Genomic DNA, 19,882 nt, shown 5'->3' on the forward strand with positions numbered 1-19,882 from the left:
GTTTATTTAAGCCTATTTAAATTTTATAGCAATTGATCAAGTTCATGTTTTGCCAAATTCTGTTTGATCAGAATTATATTTATTTGCCTCATGTTGTTTAATCTAAACTTCATGATGATGCTTGAACCTTTTTGTTGATGCTGGTTTACCTAACTTTGTCACCAGGCATTTAAATGGTTTGCGATTCTCTGATCCCAACTCTAATTTATTCTTTCTGTTTCCCACAACTTGTAGCTTTAAAAGGGAGAAAAGGCTTAGGTTTCCACCAGTCACAAATATTTTAAAGTATTTGCTTTAAGATGTCCACTTAATACTGCTTGGAAGAGACCTCTTTCCTTTTCTGAGTTGTTTTTTTTGTGGTTAAATTAGAACAAAACCTGTGGTTGTGAGTCTGATTAATCATTTTTCAGACATGGATTGACTTTGAGACCTTTATCTTTTTTGTTTTCTGCTACTTTCCTTTACTGGCTTACTTTCTATGGAATGAGTATACTTCGGTAAAATAGGGCTGTTTGATTTCCTTTCCTCACTGAGGCCCACCTCAGAACTCATGCTGCTTTCTTGCTTGTGTTTGATGAAACTTCTATCCTTCTGCTATTGTCTCAACTACTTACAATCTTCATACCTCTGTAACACGATCCGTATGTCGGCATGTATCATAGTTTTGCTGTCCAGCATCTCCAGTTGCAGTGTCATTTGAGAGTGCCAAAGAGAACCTTGAGACAGTATGATTCTCCCTTTGTAACTGGCCAAAGACATTACATCAGTTCTAGTTAAAGGGTATTCTACAGGTTTAAATAACTCCCGCTCAACAAAAAGAGACAAGCAAGAAAGATGTGATGGGAAATGGTTTCAAAGGCAGCTGACAAGCCAAGTAGAATCAAGGCCGCCACACCACTGTCATCTGTAATTCGATGGATATCATGTGTAGCCATTATAAGGGTGTACTCAGTACATACATTTGTGCGAAACTCTGATTGCACAGTATGAGGTTCTAACCTCAGTAGTATGGACGTCATGTATTCTAGAATGTGGGAATTGGTTTGTGCAAGAGGATTCTCTCCTCTTGTAATTACTGCCAGGACTTGGAAACTGAGAGTTGGGAGATGAAATAGAACTTTTGAACTATTTCTGACCTCTGGCCTCATACTTTCAGAGGTGGCACATGATTTTATTTATTTTGTGTATTCAGCAAGAGAGTGAGATGTGCGAGGTTCGGACCTCAGCACTGCGGTCTTTTTGTATTCTAGAATGTGGGCATAGGTTTGGGTGGGAGGAGTCTGTGCTCTGACAGTTGCTGCCAGGACTTGGAAGCTGACAGTTGTGTGACTTGAAATAAAGCTACTAAAGCAGTAGTCATAAGCGTTGAATAGTTCCGCCCGCCTTCAGGGACCCAGGAGCACTTTTTCCAATATAACTTCTTAAGTGTTCATGTTCGACTTACTTCAGGAAGGCCTGCAGTATGTCTGGTCACTTTCTTCAGTTGTTGCATTGCACATAATTACCAAAGCAGAAATAATTAAAAACAATTTCTTCATTACCTGATCAGTGGAAGCTAGTTAAAAAGATGACCAGAATGGACTAATAATATCGGGTGGAAACAAAGTGTTTGGGGAACTCAAAAGCCGTCTATAACTGGTGAAAACAAAATTGGATTGATTAGTAGAGGGTTCTTAAGTGAGCTCAATATTCACTATATGTCCTCCAAAGGTGAAGCTAGATTTCTATAATTGATAAACACTTCTCCAGTGGGATTTTTTTTCCTGGAAGTATTTTACTTTTGCTGACTTGCCTATTTTCTTGTAGTGATGAGTTTTTTTTTTTTTTTTTTTTTGTAGGACCCCAGATCTGAAAAGTCATAATGTTTTCTCCTTTTCCTTTCTAATTTTTGTACATACCAGTTTGGCTGCTCAGAGGGAAGGGCACCTATGTGAAATTTTTTGATGGAATTGGGAAATCTAAGAAAGGTGTTATCTGCTTGTTAACCTTGTAGCCTACAGGGCCAATAGTGGATAAAATAGGGGACGGGCTGTCAAAAAATGTGGACTAATGCTCTAAATGTATTCAACCCAGGGGCGGTATGAAACTGATGACTTGGAACTAGTGGGGAAAGATTGGACTTAGAACAAAGGCGATCAATTTATGGTCAGGCCAAAACAAAAATTCTATATTTCGAAGTTGAATTAACAAGGAAATAAAAAGATCAAATCAGTGGTGTGTCCTGTTTTGTGTATCAGTCCTTTTAAAAGTAATTATATATGGGCATTCCTGACCCTCAAGGTATGTTGCGCAAAAGGAAGCTTCGACAGTGCACACAAGAACGCAGTCTTAGCCAAGCTTGGTTACCTTAATGTGGGAGGGCTCACTTCCAGTGTGAAACACTATGAATTATTGAGGTACCTTAGATTTCAGAAAGCAGATATAATATCCTTCAAGAGGCACATCTTCTGACTCAAGACTAATTCAGTATGAAAAATAGGGGCTACCCAGAGAGTTGTGGGCCTCGGTGAAGACGAAGACAGCTGGGGTTGCTGTTATGTTTAAGAGAGACATAAACATTCAAATATTAAAGACCTAGAGGGGACCCCAAAGAAACATTTCTTTTCATTCAAACCACAGAGCTCAGGTTGATTTGAATCTATACCTGTAATTTTCAAACTAGTTCTTGTCAGATTTGGTTCATCTGGTGGTGGTCCCCTGTGAGAACCTGACTTAACATGGTGTGGAACACTGAACACAGTAAAACTTTAAAACTCACTCACTCCTCTCGAGTCCTCTCCAAGTGGCTGAGGTCACAATTTGGGTCTGCGCGATGTAGGGAGATATTATAATTCAGGAGTGAGCAAATTTTCATTCTTCTCCCGTCTTCATAAGTGATCCAGCAGAACAGATATGCTCTTCACCTCAAAAGACTTAGCAAATTGGGTGTTGGACACTGGGATGACTGGGTGCACTATATCAAATCATTCAGGTCAACTTGGAACTGCATAGAGCAGTGGTTCCCAACCTGTGGCCTGGGGACCCCTGTGGGTCCGCAAAGCCTCCTCAGGAGGTCAGTGACTACTTAGAAAATGTTATAATATTAACAGATTAGGTCCTCAGCTTTCAGTAATGGCTCAATGGGGGGGTCCCCGGATTCCAATAATGATTCTGTGGGGGTTCCTGGGTCCAGTACTGACAAAGTGGGGGTCCACAGAAGTCAAAAGGTTGGGAACCACTGGCATAGAGCTATCCCAAATGGGGTGAGAAGAACCTGGAAATATCAGCCACAACTCACTAGGGACCAGGTGAACAGAGGGAGTATCTCTGTCAACAGATTAGAAAGTATTTCAACAATAACCCCAGCGATACATCCCTGAGAAAACTGGGCCGCTTTCACAGCTTCATTTGTGGGGTTTGCCATTTCCATGATCGCTAAAATACGAGGAGAGGCACATGCCAGGGAAAACGCACATTTGAGAGATTAGAAGAAATCACAGAAGGATTATAAACAAAACCCATATCTAGGGAAGGAAAGGGAAAAGACGCACATTCATGAACAACTAAGAGTCTTGAGAATCAGTAGAGCAGAGGACACCTTGTTAAGGTTGAAGCAAAAATTCAGGGAAAAACTCATTAAAGCAGAAAAGCTGCTTTTGAGCAAATGTAGAATCCAGAGAGTAAGCGAGCACACTTATATTCCAGATCGGGGATGCTATCACTAGAGAAATAGGAAGAGAGATCTTTTTCTCAACCCTACAAAGCACCATACTCTGGGGGACAAGAAAAACAGAAAGCTATTGTTACCTTTCTAGATAAAGTACAGATTTTAAAGTTTCCAGCATAATGGATAGCTAAATTAAACCCTTCACAAACCAGGAAACCAAACCACAAAACACTGCAAAGCCACAAGCCTAGATATTCTCACCGGGGCATTCAATCAACACTTTGTGCCTGTAGTGTTAAGCCACCTTGGTGAACTATTTAATTAATTCCAAGAAGTTAAAGGGGTTTCTCTGACCATTAGCTAGGCCATTGTTGTGGTGATACCTAAGTCTGGTAAACCAGTCGAAGAACATAAATCATATAGACCAATCGCCCTCTTAATTACAGACATGAAGATTTTTGCAAAAGCCGTAGAGGGATGCCTAAATAAAGTGTTGACTGCTCCATTGGATCCAGACCAATTTGGGTTTCCTAAGAAACATCAGGGAGCAGACAAAATAGCCCATATTGTTGAGAAATGGAAGAGGAGGGTCCCTCCTCTCCTGATCACCTTAGGTGCTGAAAAAGCATTCGATCGGGTCAGATGGGACTTCCTTAGGACAATAATGAACAGGATAGGGCTAGGACCAGCTATGAAAAATTAGATATTTGCTAATTACACTCACCCTGAATTTCAAATTTAAATCAGTGGCACCCCAACTGAAAAATGTAGGCTCCATAATATTTGAGAAGTGTCAAAATGCATAAAACAGCAGATCGTCACAAATGGTGTTGCCAAATTACCTCTTGATGTGGGAGAATTAATGTTACAAAAATGAATATTTTACCCGACCTGCGTTACATGTTCCTGACACTTCCTACACTCATTTCAAGGGCAGAACTAAAGGTGTTAAAAAGCAAATGCTTGGCTGTGTGGGGAGGAGCCCAATTAAACAAGCATCTCTTAATGCCCCCTGTACGCACAGGTGAGTTCGCCTGTCCAAATGTTATGTCCAAATATTATACAATATAAACTCACACAGTTAAGGAGTATTGATGACTAGTCAGCGAGATAATCTGAAAGAAAATGACTCTCCATTGATAAGGCAGTGGCCTGCCAGTTCCTCTGGGATGTGCCGTAGTAGTCATGCGCTTCAACCTGAATCAGTCTACATCTTGGAGGTAACTAAAACTGTTTTTATAGATTGGCATCAATGTGCAATTCAACTGGGCATCACAACACTCCTGGATCTATGCATACCAATCCTCTCCAATCCATTATTTAAACTGAGCTTAGAGAGTGCTAGATTGGAGAGATGGCGGTGGGAGGGTGGTGGCGGTTTTCCCTAATAATATGGGACATGCTTGATAAAGGACAGGTTAAGCCCTGTTTGGACTGCAAAAACAGAGTTCCATTTGACCAATCTAGGCTGTATGTAGTATAACCAGATCAAGCCTTGGGTTCTGCAGCCCAGTATTAAACAAGCTGTATCCTACCCGCCCTCCCCTTTGAGAAGCTGCTGCTTACATATTAAACTTCCAAAAGTTTGATTGTGAAACTGTATCAGATACTACTAGAGAGTCCCTAGCCCTCTGGATGAACTTACCAAAAAAGTAGAGAGGCAGAACTCGGTGAAGAATTCATTGCGAAAGAGTGGTCCCATATTGGCTAAGTAGGACAAATGGACTTAGATTTGTTCAGCACAGAGAGGCTGAATTTAAAAAACCTACACATAACCTCCAGAAGACTTAGGAATTATTTTCCTGGGACATCAAACAAGCACTGACGTTCTCACCCTGAGGGGGTCTCATATTTATACATATGGTGGGAGTGTGAAAAGGAATGTAGTTTTTAAAGCGATACCTTGCCACATTGATAATATTGTGAGAAGAAAAACATAATTAAATATTGAGGAGGGGGATCATGTTGAATGGGGATTGAAAGGCAAGTGAAGCAACTCGCAACCGCCTATTGTGTGTGACCAAATGCCTTATACCACTACTTTTGAAGAAACCAGAACCTTCCTCTCTGGGTCCAGGAGTACGAAGTCTGCGGCTTACACTGGTTGTAGAACAAATAACATACACTATAGTGAACGCAGACAAAAAAAATCAGTAGGATTTGATCCCAGATCATCACATATCTCTGGCGGCTGTTTTTCTTCTGTCTATAGGTACTATAGAATTATCTTGAACATGAAAAATAATAGAAAGTGTTCTTAGAATGAAGGTGGGAGGGGTTACCTCAATTGCAGTGATTTCTGTTTTTTTGTAGGTTGATGTTCCACTAATTGGGTAGAAGGGAGGTGGGAAGAGCAGGATGGTGTTTTGGGGATTTATGTTTCCTGGTTTTCCATGATAATGTGTTAGTAATCACAGGAGTCAATAGTGTACGTTTGATGTTTTGGAATAATACCAAATTACCCCGTAAGAAATACAATAATGTTTATTATACAAAAGAACAAGTAATTCTGAGTTGATTGCTGTGCAGATCTTTACTAGGTTTTCAACTTCAACATCAGACAAATCATATACATGTAGATTACAATCTCCCGAAATGAGTAACTGATCTGTTTTTTAAAAGGCATGCAGCTTACATCTGAGGTCTACATATTTATTTATTTTTAGCTTCTATATTGAGAACCAGGTCTAGGGCTTGTGAATTAAGATTTTTCCATTTGTTTGAACTGTCTTATTAGTTGTAAGCTGGTTATTATATTGTTTTGTTACTTATATGATTTTCATTAACCTCTGTAAAGGTTGTGGGCTGATGATGATGACCTTGAAGTATTATGACAGCTAGGCTTACACAAAGGAACGGTCAAAGTCTTCCTTCATTACGAAAAGTAGAGTGTTCAAATCCCCCATCAATTTTGTGATGATTTGATGCTAATTTCTCTCTTTGTTGGAGGGTATTAAGTTCTAGTCTGGTTCTTAGGTGTTGTATTTTTTGTTTTCATTTTGATACATCTTTTATCCTGCTTTACAAAATGCAGGTCTATCCAGTCATCTTGCTGAATTGGAGAATGGTGTGATGCTATGCTAGACGAGAAATGGGGTGATCATATTTAAACAGTCGACCCTTTTGTTACTGTCTCAACTTTGCATCTTAATGTTCCTCTGGATAATGTTTGACCCCTTTTTGGGTGTCTGCATCGGAAGTGTTTAAAAAAAAGTATGGATTGTTTGTACATTACATTGACCTTACACATTTCACAGCTTTCTTCCTATTTATTCTATTATTGTGAATAGGAAAGTAAGCATTCGTTAATAGAGAAGATTTTGCCTCAAATGTAGGGCGGAAAGCCCTACAGACACTTTCCGCAAAACTCTTTCAGTGTATGTTGGCCCACAGCCTTATAGCTGTTTTTTTTTCAGTTTTCTTATGCATGCCGCAAAAGCATAAATAGCGAGATGTTGGTGGTACACCAGCAACAGGCACCCACCAACAACAGGCTAGAAACCATATCTGTGGTCTGTGTATAGAAACAGGCATACCTTTTTGTTAGAATTTCGTTTCACATCCCAGACACCAAGGTTTCAACATACACTATTCCCACACTTAACAAATCTAACAAGCTGTCAAAATAACGAAAAGTCGTCACATTTGAAGGTTTTTGATCTGATCTCTTCAGGGTCAGGATGATAATTCATGATGATAATAATTATGCTTTGCATTAAGACGTCTTGAAAATCTATTTCTCATTTTCCACATTAAGTGTTTGAAATGTACAAATTTTAATTGTCTATAGACTGTTATTGTTTTTTGTGAGCTATGGTCATTGGTTGCTAAACAAATTTCTAATTGAGCCAAAGAAGATGCAACAAGATCTGTTATCGAATTGCTAGCTTAAATAACATTATCTCCTTAAATAAACGTTGTCTCTCTTTTTGTAGACAAAGGATTTTGTAAGCAATAACATTTTCATAGGTTATAGCTGTAGTTCTTGTTTCGAACATAGCCGAGATAGTGTTAATACGTTGAAATGTATATTCAACTTTTTGTTACTTTAGTTATGTCGGTTCATTTTGTTGTAAATTTCTTTTTTTTTCCTTTTTCAGTTTAAAGGATTTGATCCCAATCAATTGTGTGTTGCTACATTACTGTTTGAAGGAGACAGAGAGAAGGTCCTGCAACATGAAAAACAAGTTTATGATATTGCTGCCAAATTTGGGTATGATATCCAGAAAAATTAATCCTTATGTATTAAATATTTGTTATAAAATGATTTACACTAGCCCAATACATCTCATTCCACAAAGACAATGTCAATGACCTGTTACTCTTGTATACGAATACATTGCTTTATATCACAGATCTATTTTCTGTAGAATCAGGCCTTTAAAATATTAGTAAGTTCCAGAGAGAATTTCAGAATTTCTTCAACTAAAGCCAGATTAATATGCCACCTGTACCTATGGAAGCATTCACATAATTCTTCCTCGATCTTCATACTGATGAGTGATCAAATGGCAGAGTAAATCTTTTTAAACAACTTCACAAAATGTGCCCCCCCCCCCTTTTAGTTCCTTTTTCCTGTGGTTACGGGTGAATTTTTCAGGTTTTTTTTGTTTCCTTTTGGCCGTTTTGTTACATTAAATTAATTTTAGGCATATAACACTTAATATTATGGTTATCTTTATCGTGTGGCGAAAGTCAAAAGGTCCAAAATGATGTGGAATAACTTTAATGTATTGTATACTTCTATCTAAATTAATCCCCTTAACATTAGCATGTTCAGCTGTTTAACACTGGCAATATTTAATGTCCCTGTGTTGAGCTCATAAGCCCTTGGATTAGCAACTTCTGATTATTTAACTCTGAAAGCTTGACAGGAGTGTAAAGTCTTAAGGTGTTTTATGTATGTCCATCAGTCTGATTTTAGGCAAACTGAGCAATACCCCTAAAGCTTTTTTATGATTGCAAAAATGCCCTGCTTTGCCACTTTATCTTGCCAGTTAGTTCCAGTCAACTAACAGATGCAAATATTGGGCATCTATTAAAGACAGACATCCCTTTTTTGTGTTCAAAACAATCTTTAATCTTTTTTAAAAATTGTTTTAAAAAAAAAAGGCAATGTAGCAACAATAAGTAATTGGAGCATGAATTGAGTATAGAGAAATTTGATTCTTTCCAGTACATTCAAATATTTTTTCAGTATTAGGTTTATCATAAGATTGCAGAGTAGAAAATCTGGGAGGGAATGATATTACAAAAGAGCTAGAATAAATTATGTGGTATATAATTTGCGTTGATGTTGTTAAGAGATGGAGACTGGAGTGGCAAGAGAAAAGAGAGGAGAAAGAGACAGAGTAGTTCAGAATAAGATGAAAAGAAAAGAGGAAGAAGAAGACTATAACAGGGGTAGAATGAAAGGGGAAGGAGGGATGAGTAATAAGGGAAGGGTTGGGGGGAGCCCGATCTAAGAGTAATATACATCCTTAGATGTTACGTAGCTCAGATGTTACGTAATGTCATTATGGGAATACAGAAGTAGATTTTACAGGAGATTGTGGTGGTATCTAATGGGGATTTATTACTTGGAGTTATAGATTTAGTTTATTCCATAATGTTACAAACGTTCTGTAATTAAAATTATTGTTGGCTTGTATGCAATCCGCCCCTGTAATAAAACAAGCCCTCCATGTGTGCAAGGAGAGATTTGTGGTGCACTTCCGCTCACTGTGGATCGTTTTAAACTAAATTGTTAGTCAAAGTCTAGTCGAGATGGGTCATAATTGTTTCGGACAGCAGGAAGGTTTGAATGTAATGGGCCCAGGATGATCATTGGAAGCCCTAAATTGCAGTCAATCTGAAACAATGTTTCAAATGGTGTGCTCAATTTGGTTTCGTAGAGTTTTAATGTTAGCACAATAAAAAAAATGTGTCCAAGATCAGCCAGTTCCAGCATTTACAGGAATCTGCAAGGCCATGTTTATTAAGTTTCTCTGGAGTCCAAAACAGATCATGAAGATCCCAAAGTTTAAATTGGTAAAGCAAGGGGAAGAGCTTATGTTTCAGCAAGCGGTCACGAATATTGTACCAGTCTTTGTCTGACAAGGAAGTGTCAATTGAAGTAACAAGGGAATTTTGCAATTTCTTTTTGGATATTTGAAGTCTCTGAGTTTTTTGTATTATTGAATTTTTACAACTGTATGTATTTGGGAAGCAATTTTGATGAGGAAATCGGTAGTGTCAGATCGATGAGTTATGTTAATTTTTGTGAGGGCAGCTTTGCGTCTGAGAAATCTATAGAAGTCCACATTTGGGAGTTCATATTTCTCCTGTAGCATTGCAAATAAAAACCGGTTATTAAGTGCATATCCAAGGTCTTTCACCAGTCTAATCCGTGTTTTGACCAGTATTCCCATTTATTCTTATGTTAAGGTTTAGCCAAAGAGAAATGTGTCTGAACCCAGAAAGAGTTGTGTAAAGCATTTGTCTAGGGCTTTAAGGGCCTTAATCGAGTCTTTCATTATTTGTGAGTGGGCCACATTAGGTGTTATTGTTTTTGGTGTGTTTAGAAAAGAAATGACACCTGTTAAACCTGTTTCAATACTCACCCAAGTGGATATTATAAGATGAGAACCAGCAACAGGTTTGGCTAGTCAAGAAGACAATTTGATAGTTACAAAATGTAGAAGTTTAGGACCACCTCTCGCTTTGTTCAATTTGAGTGTAGTTAAGAAATTAAGAACTTTCTTCTTTTTCCATAAAAATTCAGGGAGGAGTTTGTCTATATATGTAAAACAATTCTCTGAAAGATACAAAGGGAACATGCAGGTAATGAAGTCACTTTGTGTGCATTTCATCATTTTAACACTTTCAGCTTGTCCTACCAGGTCCTGAATTTTCGAGTCAATGATTTTGTTAGTTCTTTAATTTTTGTTATAGAGAGTAGATTTTATATGTCCTTTAGACTCAGACTTTTCCTAAATTCAATTCTGAGACATCTAACTTGTGTGTTTTGCCATTTGAGGTGAGTCTTTTTGGCAATCAGTGGAAGGCAGGCATTCTACAGAGGAAACAGTTCAGTTTTATGCAGATGGAGATAGTAACCAGTTACTTTGGCGTAACTAGTGATGATTTTAAGTATCTCAGGAATGGCTGTGACTGCGTCTTTGGAGAAGATCAAACCATTATCCGCATATGCCTCAATCTTTTGTGGACCTGAATGGAAGGGAATCCCTTTGAGTAAATTGGGATCAATATCGGTAAGCAAGGGTTCAATGGCTTCTAAGATGACCAGCGGGGAGAGAGGGCAACCTTGTCTGGTACTCTAAGCTAACAGGATGTTATCAGACCTAATAAAATTTATTTGTGTATACTGGCTGATTAATTTGTATATAGGGCCATCTCCATGTGTGGAAACGTGGGGCGTAGATTGCATTTCCTATCTTAGTGTGCAAAAGAAGTTCAACAGACTTTATGGAAGGCCTTTTCTGTGTCAAACACTACAGCCATGGTCGGTGTCTGAAGTAGAGCTGCTTTTTTAATAACAAGACTGAACAGTCTGATGTTATCTGAGGCAAATCTTTCTTTAATGAACCCTGTTTGGGACAGATGGATTAAAATAGGGAGTAGTTTTTCCAAATGATTGGCTTGGACCTATGTGTACATTTTGCAGGCTACATTGATAAGTGATATATGACTGTAGTTCTTCATACAAGTGAGATCCTTTCACAACAATGGTTGCCTCCGAAGCTGTGCCATTAATTGACCCAGAAGAGGCGAAGGGGGAGAAAAGATCGTGTAGTTGAGGTACTGAAATGTTTTGTGAAAGGTGACGGGTAGAGCATCCGGCCCTGGGTTTTACTATTTGTAAGGAATGAATCATTTTAGTAATTTCAAAATTTTGAATATCTTGATTGACTACTTGTCCAAGGTCAGCACGAAGAGAAGGGAGTGTCAGCTTTACTGGGCAGTTTTGACAGTCCACAGAATCTAAGACAACATTTGAGTTATAGAGATATCTGTTAAATTTGTGGAAGGCTTTAGCAATGTTATTTGTAAATATGTGTGGTTTACCTTGAGGGTCAGTGGTGCCATAGATCAATAACGTTTTTTAGCTTTGGAAATTTGGAGGTGTTTATGTGCCCTGTCCCTAAGGATTAAATAGAAGTGTCCCATATGGTTTTAGCGTCATAACCAAAGTATTTGATTTTCTTATCTAGCTCATTAAATGTGTAATTTAGGTCTTTTTGTTTTTTTTAGGCCATAAGGTCAATCATTGTATTCATAGCGTCCCATGGTGTTGCTGGGGATACTTTGGAGTCATATTCTTAAAAATATGTCAATAGGGAGGTTTTGATAAGTTCTCCTGTACCAGAATTTTGTAGAATATCATTCATTCTCCAGATTTTGTCTGTGAGGAGGGTTGGGTTGAGATTCGAACCCAAGGATATGCAGCCATAGTCAGAGATTATAATGGGTTCAGTCCCTGGGTTTGAGGGATTAAGGGTAAGAGGCAGGTTGGTTAGGAGGTTATCAATTCTTGTAAAAGTGTTCTATGGATGGAAAAGAAGGTAAACTTGCTACTAAATGGGTTATGGAGTTGCTATATATCCACAAGGCTATGTGTTTTAATTAAGTTGTATGGTTGCTTGTGTGATCTGTTCTGTTAAGTGCAAGAGGACACTCTAGCTAATGTCAGATCTATGGCTAAGTTGAAGTCTCCTCCTAGTAAGATTTCCGCAGTGTTAGGGATTTTTGTAGGAAGGTCTAACATTTAGGGTCTTCAGAGTTTGGGGCATAAATATTTATTATGAAAAGACTAGTATTATCCCTTTTAACTTAAGAGATAAATCATCTACCTTCTGTGTCATGGATGAAGTTTTTAATAGCAATGTTAGAGTGCTTAGAGATTAAAGTAAGGACTATTTTTTTATTTTTTTGGGTGGGGAGTAAACCACCTTCTAGACCCAAGAGTTTTGCTTTGAAGGGGCCTGTTTCATACCTATTCTAGTTATCCTCCTTCAGAAAATGCTCCCCTCAAATTTGTAGCAATAATCTAGGATTTGTTTTGTAATTGGTTGGTTGAAATCTTTGATGTTAAAAGAAAGTATTTTCGCCATAAGATGTAGGTTGCATGATGTAACATTCCATAAATAGAGTCTCCCTTGAGGTACATCTGAGAGAGACAGGAACGCTTGTGGTCCCCGCCCTAACGGAGAAGAGGTATAGAGTGGAGGGAGGAAGAGGGTGTAAAAAGTTGGTTCCGGGAGTAGTGTGGTGAGAGGGAGGGGTAGTGAAACTTAAGAAAGAAAAGGGTATAAGAGCTAGAAACAGATAGGTAAAAGAGAAAAGTCAGTCGGGAAGGCCTGAGCCCTCCAAAGCTTGCCCGACTCCGTTCATCCTCCCTAAAGAAAAAGAGAGCAGTGGAGTCCTCAATAGACCAAGAGGGCAGAGCACAACTAAAGCATAAGGAGCAGCGGCAATAGCCTTTGACAAATATTCATATAGCATAAATGAATGATTGGAAGGTAATAGTCTGTGGACATTAATATTGGTTAAAACATAGTGCGTAAATCTAGAGCAAATGATGAACAAGGCTTTAGATAAGTCAAGTTCATACCGTAATTGTGTCATATGATAAGTGGAGAACTCATACTGTGATTCTGAACAAGCAAGGTGTCAGTAGAAAAGTATCCACTGGTCAAGCAAAAACAAAAGAAAAGGTCAGTATCGACAAACTGAAGAACAAGAAGTATCAAATCCTGGAACGTTTTAGGAGGGCAGTAAATTCACCGGGTAAGTGCCCTAGTCTTAAGAATAAACACAAAGGCTAAACAGCAAAATGATCAGCATGCGACAATATACTAGTTAGGAGTTATCAAATAAAGATGACAAATTATATAAGATAAAATATTGGAATTTAGATTACCCAACTACAAAGCAGGAGATCTTAAAGAAGTGTTGAACCTCATGAAACCAAACAAATAGTACACTTCATACAGGTGAGGAAGTTGCACAGAATATAAGTCAGTTACATCCAGTGTTGGGTAGTAAATGTGACATGGAAATTAGCGTGCAGGATTGAGAATCATGTATGGTGTTACACATAGAGCATCTATTATTGGTTATATTTGGAGGCTAACTGGCTAAGTATTGTGAGAACCAAAAGGAAAACTGTGAAGATGGATGTCGTTGGTCATGCATCAAGGAAGAGGATTGTCATGGGCAGGAGAAAGAATTAGTATCACTGGGAAGTCATTGCACAGGGTAAACGTAGCTGTGCAACCTAGAGTCCAACCATCTAGTCAGACATAGATAATACAGACAGGATTCATTGCACGAAAAGCTCAATGGGACACCTTTTGTGGAAAAGCAATCTTTTAATATATTTGTCCAAGCCCTCTGAGTCCTGGAAAACAGTTCAGCTTCATTCAGAATGATTCACATTTTTGAGGGACCCACAGAAGAAAAGGTTTTGCTCAGGGATTTCAAAGATGGTCTAAGAGCAAGAAAAAATGTTCTTCAGATAATGGTAGCTTTAGAATAATCCTGTGCGATACTGACTTAAGCTCTATTACAGTCAATAGTTTTAACTTTTTTAGTATGTTCAAAGTTTAATTCTGTATTTTGATACCTGAGAGGCTGAAAGATAATTTGTCTGAGGAATCTGAAGACTGGAACCAAGAGGATTGGTATCCTATGGGCTCTTTAAATTTTAAAGGCTTACCCAAATGAGATGCCAAGGAAACGAGATCCAGGTTTCAAGACAAGTCACAAAGGAAAGGGCATCTTACTCAGAGTTTTCAGGAAGGCCAGATGTTCTTAAAATCCCCTTCCTAGTTCTGCCTCAGAGATTTCTCTTACCATGGATTCAGTCTTTTTAGTTGCTGGTGCTGTGTTACGTATCAGGGATGGTTGCCTGTCTTCTATTTTACTGATCCATGATTCCATCTCTTCAGTTCTGCCTGCCGTTACCTTTGTGCCATGTCTTAGGCACAGCATCTCAGTTTGAAGAGTGTCTAAAGAGTATCTATATTCAGACATGGCAGTGGTGTACAGGAATGTCACGTATTCCCTGAAATGTAATACTGGGTAACCAGTTCTAGGGCGATTGATCATATAGCACCCCTTAAATGGTCATTAGAGCAAAACGGAAAGTCATTCATGGGCCGGAACTTTCGCCCTGAGTGAATGTAGGATTACCAGTTTTAAGATAAGTGCTGGCGTATGTGATTCTGAAGGTTTGCATCCTGTTTTGGAGTGTATTGTGGCAGGTCCATAAAGATTGTGGATCTAAATTCACGGTGCGAGTGGTATGTATTTGCCTTCCTCGGGTGGTACTGTTGACCATGGTCCATACTAAGTCATGGGATCTGCAGTCTTCTACCCCTGTCAAGCTAGCGATATTGGGATTGACACTGAGGCTAGTATCCGCAGTTAGGTAGTTTCAGGAGACAGTCACCATCTTTAGAGCTCGTTGAGTGCCAGTGTGTACCCACGGATTACAGTGTGCCACCACAGGTAAATGTTTGGGAGGTACTCAGCGGTGAATGTCTAGATTTGTGGATGTAATGTCAGGAAAGTAGGATGTTTACATCTGAAAAATGCAACTCCCTATTATATGTTCGATGGCATGTGTAGCTGCAGATACACATGCTGTGCACATCCCGCCATCTGGTGTTGGGCTCGGAGTGTTACAAGTTGTTTTTCTTTGAAGAAGTCTTTTCGAGTCACGAGACCGAGGGACTCCTCCCATTTCGACTCCATTGCGCATGGGCGTCGACTCCATCTTAGATTGTTTTTTTTCCGCCATCGGGTTCGGACGTGTTCCTTTTCGCTCTGTGTTTCGGGTCGGAAAGTTAGTTAGAATCTCGGAAAAAACGTTGGTATTGTTTGCGTTCAGTATCGGGTTAGTTACAACAGATCGACACCGAATTTTGAAGAGCTCCGGTGGCCCTTCGGGTTTTTTTTTGATCCCCCGTCGGGCCTGGTCGGCCCGGCCATGTGTGACTTCAAGGCTGATGGAACGGACCCCATTCCGCTTCTGTCCAAAATGCCATAACAAGTATCCGTATACGGATCAGCATCTGGTCTGTAACTTGTGCTTGTCTCCAGAGCACAAGGAAGATACTTGTGAAGCCTGTCGAGCGTTTCGGTCGAGGAAGACATTAAGAGACCGAAGAGCTAGAAGACTGCAGATGGCGTCAACGCCGACAGGACAAGAGTGTTTCGAGGAGGAAGAAGAAGCTTTCTCCATCCACGAGTCGGACTCGGAAGAGCTTGAGGCCGAAGAAATGCGAAAACCGTGAGTAAGACGTCGAAACATAAGATTCACGAGAAGACAACAAAAGCCCAGGGGGCGCCACCGCCAACAGGCCATGGCTTAACCCAAAAAATAGGTGACCGATCCAAGGCACCGAAAAAGGGCACGCTTGTGTTGAAGTCATCCGACTCCGGTCGAGATACCACCACACAGCAATCTCGGACCCGAGACATCGGCTCGAGAAATTTCGGCACCGGGACAGCGGCACCGAAGAAGTTCGGCACAGAGACACTCAGGGTTCAAGCCGGAAATTCAACAAGCCGTGCTAAATATGCCATTTAATGAACAGCAGTTGTTTGGGCCGGAAGTCGACACTGCTATTGATAAACTCAAGAAAGACACTGATACAGCAAAAGCCATGGGCGCACTCTACTCCCCGCAGAGCAGAGGCACATTTCGCAAAACACCTTTTAGGGGAGGGTTTCGAGGGCAACCTACAGAAACCACAACATCACAAACAAGGCCCACTTACCAAAGCCAATATCAGCGGGGAGGTTTTCGGGGGCAATATAGAGGGGGACAATTCCAGAAAAATAGAGGAAAGTTCCAAAGCCCCAAAACTCCTCAAAATAAGCAGTGACTTACTAGTCACACATCCCCATCACACAACACCTGTGGGGGGGAGACCAAACCAATTTTACAAACATTGGGAGGAGATAACAACAGATACTTGGGTACTGGCAATTATCCAGCATGGTTATTGCATAGAATTTCTCAAATTCCCTCCAAAAGTCCCACCGAAAACACACAGTATGTCAAAACAACATATAGGCCCTCATTCTGACCCTGGCGGTCTTTGACCGCCAGGGCGGAGGACCGCGGGAGCACCGCCGACAAGCCGGCGGTGCTTCAATGGGGATTCCGACCGCGGCGGTAAAGCCGCGGTCGGACCGGCACCACTGGCGGGGTCCCGCCAGTGTACCGCGGCCCCATTGAATCCTCCGCGGCGGCGCAGCTTGCTGCACCGCCGCGGGGATTCTGACCCCCCCTACCGCCATCCAGATCCCGGCGGTCGGACCGCCGAGATCCGGATGGCGGTAGGGGGGGTCGCGGGGCCCCTGGGGGCCCCTGCAGTGCCCATGCCACTGGCATGGGCATTGCAGGGGCCCCCGTAAGAGGGCCCCTACATGTATTTCACTGTCTGCTGCGCAGACAGTGAAATACGCGACGGGTGCAACTGCACCCGTCGCACAGCTTCCACTCCGCCGGCTCGATTCCGAGCCGGCTTCATCGTGGAAGCCTCTTTCCCGCTGGGCTGGCTGGCGGTCTGAACGAGACCGCCCGCCAGCCCAGCGGGAAAGTCAGAATTACCGCCGCGGTCTTTCGACCGCGGAACGGTAACCTGACGGCGGGACTTTGGCGGGCGGCCTCCGCCGCCCGCCAAGGTCAGAATGAGGGCCATAGTTCTTCTAGGATTAGAAGTTCAAGCATTGCTACAAAAAGAAGCAATAGAATTAGTACCAAAACAACAATTAAACACAGGAGTTTACTCACTGTACTTTCTAATACCCAAAAAAGACAAGAGTCTAAGACCTATACTAGATCTCAGAACATTAAATACATACATCAAATCAGACCACTTTCACATGGTTACATTACAAGACGTAATCCCACTGCTCAAACAACAAGACTACATGACAACACTGGATCTAAAGGATGCATATTTCCATATACCAATACATCCTTCACACAGAAAGTACCTAAGGTTTGTATTCCAAGGGATACATTACCAATTCAAAGTGTTGCCATTCGGAATAACAACTGCGCCAAGAGTTTTTACAAAATGCCTGGCAGTAGTAGCTGCACATATTAGAAGGCAGCAAATACATGTGTTCCCGTACCTAGACGATTGGTTAATCAAAACCAACACGCAAATACAGTGTTCACAACACACAAAATATGTCATAGAAACCCTACCCAAACTAGGTTTCTCAATCAACTACGCAAAGTCACACCTTCTGCTGTGTCAAACACAGCAATACTTAGGGGCGACAATCAACACAGCAAAAGGGATTGCCACTCCAAGTCCACAAAGAGTTCAAACATTTCACAATGTAATACAAGCCATGTATCCAAAACAAAAGATACAGGTCAAAATGGTAATGAAACTACTAGGCATGATGTCTTCATGCATAGCCATTGTCCCAAATGCAAGGCTGCACATGTAGCCCTTACAACAGTGCCTAGCATCACAATGGTCACAAGCACAGGGTCAACTTCTAGATCTGGTGTTGATAGACCGCCAAACATACATCTCGCTTCAATGGTGGAACAGTATAAATTTAAACCAAGGGCGACCTTTTCAAGACCCAGTGCCACAATACGTGATAACGACAGATGCTTTCATGACAGGGTGGGGGGCACACCTCAATCAACACAGCATCCAAGGACAATGGGACATACAGCAAAGACAGTTTCACATAAACCACTTAGAACTGTTAGCAGTATTTCTAGCGCTAAAAGCATTTCAACCCATAATAACCCACAAATACATTCTTGTCAAAACAGACAACATGACAACAATGTATTACCTAAACAAACAGGGAGGGACACACTCAACACAGTTGTGCCTCCTCACACAAAAAATATGGCATTGGGCGATTCACAACCACATTCGCCTAATAGCACAATTTATTCCAGGGATTCAGAATCCACTACCAGACAATCTTTCTCGGGATCACCAACAAATCCACGAATGGGAGATTCACCCCCAAATAATAAACACTTACTTCAAAATTTGGGGTACACCACAAATAGATCTATTTGCAACAAAAAACAACTCAAAATGCCAAAACTTCGCATCCAGATACCCACAACATCAGTCTCAGGGCAATGCGCTATGGATGAACTGGTCAGGGATATTTGCGTACGCTTTTCCCCCTCTCCCGCTCCTTCCATATCTAGCAAACAAGTTGAGTCAAAACAAACTCAAACTCCTACTAATAGCACCAACATGGGCAAGGCAACCTTGGTACACAACACTACTAGACCTTTCAGTAGTACCTCATGTCAAACTACCAAACAGACCAGATCTGTTAACACAACACAAACAACAGATCAGACATCCAAATCCAGCATCGCTGAATCTAGCAATTTGGCTCCTGAAATCCTAGAATTCGGGCACCTACACCTCACACAAGAATGTATGGAGGTCATAAAACAAGCTAGGAAACCTACCACTAGACACTGCTATGCAAATAAGTGGAAAAGATTTGTTTGTTACTGCCATAATAAGCAAATTCAGCCCTTACACGCATCTCCAAAAGATATAGTAGGATATTTACTACATTTACAAAAGTCAAAGCTAGCCTTCTCTTCCATAAAGATACATCTTACCGCAATTTCAGCTTACCTGCAAATTACGCATTCAACTTCATTATTTAGGATACCAGTCATAAAAGCGTTCATGGAAGGCCTAAAGAGAATTATACCACCAAGAACACCACCAGTTCCTTCATGGAACCTCAACATTGTCTTAACACGACTTATGGGTCCACCTTTTGAGCCCATGCACTCTTGTGAAATGCAATACTTAACGTGGAAAGTTGCATTTTTAATTGCCATCACATCTCTAAGAAGAGTGAGTGAAATTCAAGCATTTACCATACAAGAACCATTTATTCAAATACACAAAAATAAAGTAGTTCTACGGACAAATCCTAAATCTTTACCAAAAGTAATCTCACCGTTCCACTTGAATCAAACGGTAGAATTACCAGTGTTCTTCCCACAGCCAGATTCTGTAGCTGAAAGAGCACTACATACATTAGACATCAAAAGAGCACTAATGTACTACATTGACAGAACAAAACTAATTCGAAAAACAAAACAACTATTTATTGCCTTTCAAAAACCTCATACAGGAAATCCAATTTCAAAACAAGGCATTGCTAGATGGATAGTCAAGTGCATTCAAACCT

At 40.5% G+C, this 19,882-nt stretch overlaps 1 protein-coding gene across 1 annotated transcript in view; it reads left to right on the top strand.

Moving 5' to 3' along the window:
* AGPS (alkylglycerone phosphate synthase) overlaps positions 1-19,882 on the top strand; it is a 605,536-nt gene that overhangs the window by 392,887 nt on the left and 192,767 nt on the right. The window contains exon 14 of the mRNA XM_069225421.1: positions 7,747-7,859. Within this exon, the coding sequence (XP_069081522.1) occupies positions 7,747-7,859 (113 nt within the window). The remainder of the gene's footprint in view (positions 1-7,746; positions 7,860-19,882) is intronic.

This window comes from Pleurodeles waltl, chromosome 3_1 (assembly GCF_031143425.1).
Source record: "Pleurodeles waltl isolate 20211129_DDA chromosome 3_1, aPleWal1.hap1.20221129, whole genome shotgun sequence".
In the NCBI taxonomy this organism is placed as follows: domain Eukaryota; kingdom Metazoa; phylum Chordata; class Amphibia; order Caudata; family Salamandridae; genus Pleurodeles; species Pleurodeles waltl.